At 47.3% G+C, this 3462-nt stretch overlaps 1 protein-coding gene across 3 annotated transcripts in view; it reads right to left on the reverse strand.

The window, feature by feature from the left end:
• TFB1M (transcription factor B1, mitochondrial) overlaps positions 1 to 3462 on the reverse strand; it is a 72812-nt gene that overhangs the window by 4024 nt on the left and 65326 nt on the right. For all 3 annotated transcript variants that reach the window (XM_047733402.1, XM_047733401.1, XM_047733400.1), the window contains exon 6: positions 239 to 366. In XM_047733402.1, the coding sequence (XP_047589358.1) occupies positions 239 to 366 (128 nt within the window). The remainder of the gene's footprint in view (positions 1 to 238; positions 367 to 3462) is intronic.

Here is a 3462-nt window from a genome sequence, read left to right on the forward strand (position 1 = left end):
CGCGAGTGTGTTTTTAGCTTGTACTGATGCTAGAGTGAAACCTGCTGGCGGATTCTGAGTTTAAAGCAGGACATCGCCTTCCCCTCTGGGGCACTCAAGGTTTGTTCATCTCAGGATCTGGATGGCAAGTGACATTTACAGATAGCGTGAAGAATCCTAAAAACAAGGTTTTTAATCTTTGAAAGTGCTTAAGGATTTTAGAAAGGGTGCCAGAGAAAGGCAGAGAAGGTGTTCTTACCCAAGCCCTCGGTAGCAGTACTTCCTCCGGAACTGAAATGCATTCTGAATGACCTTCTCCACCAGCTTGAAGGGCTGCTCGATCCTGGGCCGCACCAGGGGGGTGAAGTGCACCACGCCCACGTCCACCTTCGTGGCGAACAAACATGCATCATTTTGTGGCACGGCAGAACGTGACTAAACAATTCGTCTTTGTCAAACAGGCAGCTGGTGGTGGACCGCGTGGTTCTCAGAAACCCTTGCGCGGACTCCGGCTTCACCCCTGCAGGCCGGCAAGCTGCCGCACTTGGCCGTGAGCTGCCTCAGTCATCCCAGTCGCGTCTGCTCGGTAATGACCTCCCTAGACCTGTGCTGGATGATCGCTTAATTTTATAATGTGTTTACAGTGGCCTTTAAGATCAATCCAAGTAATCATTAAAGTCAGCAGGCAGCTAAGAGAGAGCATTCGAGTACTTTGCTTAGCTCTGGGATGTGGAAAAACTAAGCTGCGGCAGCAGTTCTGGCTAAGCGGCCGGGCTTCCAAACGCAGAAGAGCCGGCAGACGGCCCCCCGGGGACCACTCAGTGCTAAACTCCCTGGAAAGGGAATCAATTAGGCACCACTTATTTTGGGTAGAGACACTGATTAATCAGCCGGCCCGAATTCATGCCTGTCACCTGCACGGCCACATCACTTTCTGGGGGCGACCTGAAATGTCCCGGGAGGCCCAGGCAGGATCAAACAGAAAGTGGAATCCGCCCCCTCCCCCCCGCCCCGCCCCATGTCAACTGTATGAGTGGTGAACTAGCACTAGCAGTTGAGATTCTTTAATTATCAGAAAATAAAACTTTTCAGGCATATCTGTTAAGAGATTTATACCCTTAGTCTAAAAATGGACTCATGGTAATTCACAAGTCTATATTCAGAATAACAAAGGAAGAGTATTGCAAGTAAAGACAAAGGAGAAACGGAGTCAAAACCTAACGTTACCATACACAGAATGCTGGACAGAGCCTATGGGCTAATGAATGGGAAGTCTGTTCCTAATTTACAAAAGACTTAGTCTCTAAGGAGTTGTTAAATTTGCTACTTAGAACATCACACAGACTCTACAAAGGCTAAGTACGTACAGCAACTGGTGCAGCAGGGGTCGCACCACTGCTTTTCAGAAGGAATTCACTCCATTTTTAAAATTCCACAGGGGTTATCTTGTTCTCTTCTAAAAATCCTTGTGGCTATCAAACTCCTTAAAATCAGCCTGTCATACATGAGAATGGGAGTGCAGTTTCTTGATTTTAGGGTGTTGGAAAAGTACTTGTGTGTGATGTGTGGACAAGAAAAGAAAATGAAGACATGCCCAGCACCAGGGGGCCTGGACAGGCTTTCTGAAGAGGAGCCAGTGGTGGTTCTCCTGCTGCCTTGACTTACTCTTTCCTTGAACAATCACTGATCCCGTCCCTAATGTCTCGGATTAGCTACGGCGCACCTGCGGGATACCTAGAAGAGGCCCATGGGAGGCGTGCTGAGGGCGGCCTCAGGCACAGAGTGAAGACCGCCAGCAGAGCGGCCCTTCCACACCGACTCCCCGAAATATCCATCAGCCTTTAGGCTGCTTTAGTGGAATAGTAGTTATTACACTTCAGAGAGTGACTATCTGTAATGTTAAATGTTCTCATTAAATTTTAATAGTTTCTCAAATTGTGTTCTGTGTGTTGCTTCATCAGTTTCTCCGAATTCAGTAACGAGTACTTGTACAGGAAGTGAGGTGCTCGGTTAACGGGCCAGGACCTTCTGTGGACTGGCACAAACCACCACCAGGCATCAGGGGTCTGCGAGAGGCACTGAGGAGGCTCAGGTGGCCTCGGGGTTTCGGTGGAGTGGACAGGAGCATGGCAGTGAACAGGAAGAAAATCCGGCTTCCTCTGAAAGCGTTTCTGTAACAGGAAAAGAGCTCGCGTGTGGAGGACGGAGGAAGAAGCCGCCCCGAATCAACGATAAGGACTTTAAATGTCAAAGACTCTGCTCACGACCTCTGAAACATTCCATCCCCTCCTTTCCTCCTATTGATCTGGAACACAGATGTGAACCCAGATGTCCAGGAAGGTTCGAGGCCTCGCCCTGCCCCATCACTCTACACCTCTCCATTGCCACTTCCCCCACTGGAGCCTACTGGCATGGCATCCCGTGCCTGCTCCCTACTCTGCCGCCCTCCACGACAACTCTCCGCCCATTCTTCCCCTTTACCACGGAATTCTTCACAGGCACCCGGTGTGATCCAACAGCTTCCCATTCTCCAAGGAAGCTACTCTTTTAGCGAAATAGGATACAATTTGAGCCCCCCACTAACCCCAGGCCATGAAATATAAAAACTACATACTGTTCAAGTATTATCAAGGACAAAGGCTCAAATACAGGGTTAGATACAATCTCCTTCAGAAACTGCCACTTCCAGCTTTTTTGGATTTTAAAATTTGGCCTCTTCTTTATTTGCCTGATTTTATTCCTTTGAGATAAGACTGGTGTTTGCAAATACAGGAAATGTCTCGCATTTGCTTTAGATAAAGTTCTTTAAGCCCCGAACACAGCTGCACCCTATGTTAACTGCAGCGGCCTTCTGAAGTTGGGATGTAATTTTGTTACCCAATTAGGCTGGCTACAGTACATCCCAGCTTCAAGAAAATACCTGCTCACCCTCTGATCCAATACCGTTCCCATTTAGCGGAAGGACCCTGAGAAACTCAGTGTGAAAATGACTACTCCCACAGTGTGTCCTGCTTCTCTGGGAAACCTCCTATACTCTTCTCTACTCCTGACCCCAAAAGCACTTTTCAGTGCTTTTGAATGATGGAGCCCATTTTCTCTTGAAATACAGGAAAGCTGCTTGGTAACTAGGGTAACAGATAAAAAAAATGCTTTTTACTTATAATTGAATGCTTATTTAAAAATTGCAACCATTATTTTTGCTTCCCTGAATTTTAACTCCCTTAAAGGGTTCCCTTACCAAAAAAGAAATCAGTATATAGGCACCAGATGCACTTAAAAATTCTATTTTAGGGCGCCTGGGTGGCTCAGTGGGTTAAGCCACTGCCTTTGGCTCAGGTCATGATCTCAGGGTCCTGGGATCGAGTCCCGCATCAGGTTCTCTGCTCGGCAGAGATCCTGCTTCCCTCTCTCTGCCTGCCTCTCCATCTACTTGTGATCTCTGTCAAATAAATAAATAAAATCTTAAAAAAAAAAAAAATTCTA

Source organism: Lutra lutra, chromosome 6 (genome assembly GCF_902655055.1).
Source record: "Lutra lutra chromosome 6, mLutLut1.2, whole genome shotgun sequence".
NCBI lineage: Eukaryota > Metazoa > Chordata > Mammalia > Carnivora > Mustelidae > Lutra > Lutra lutra.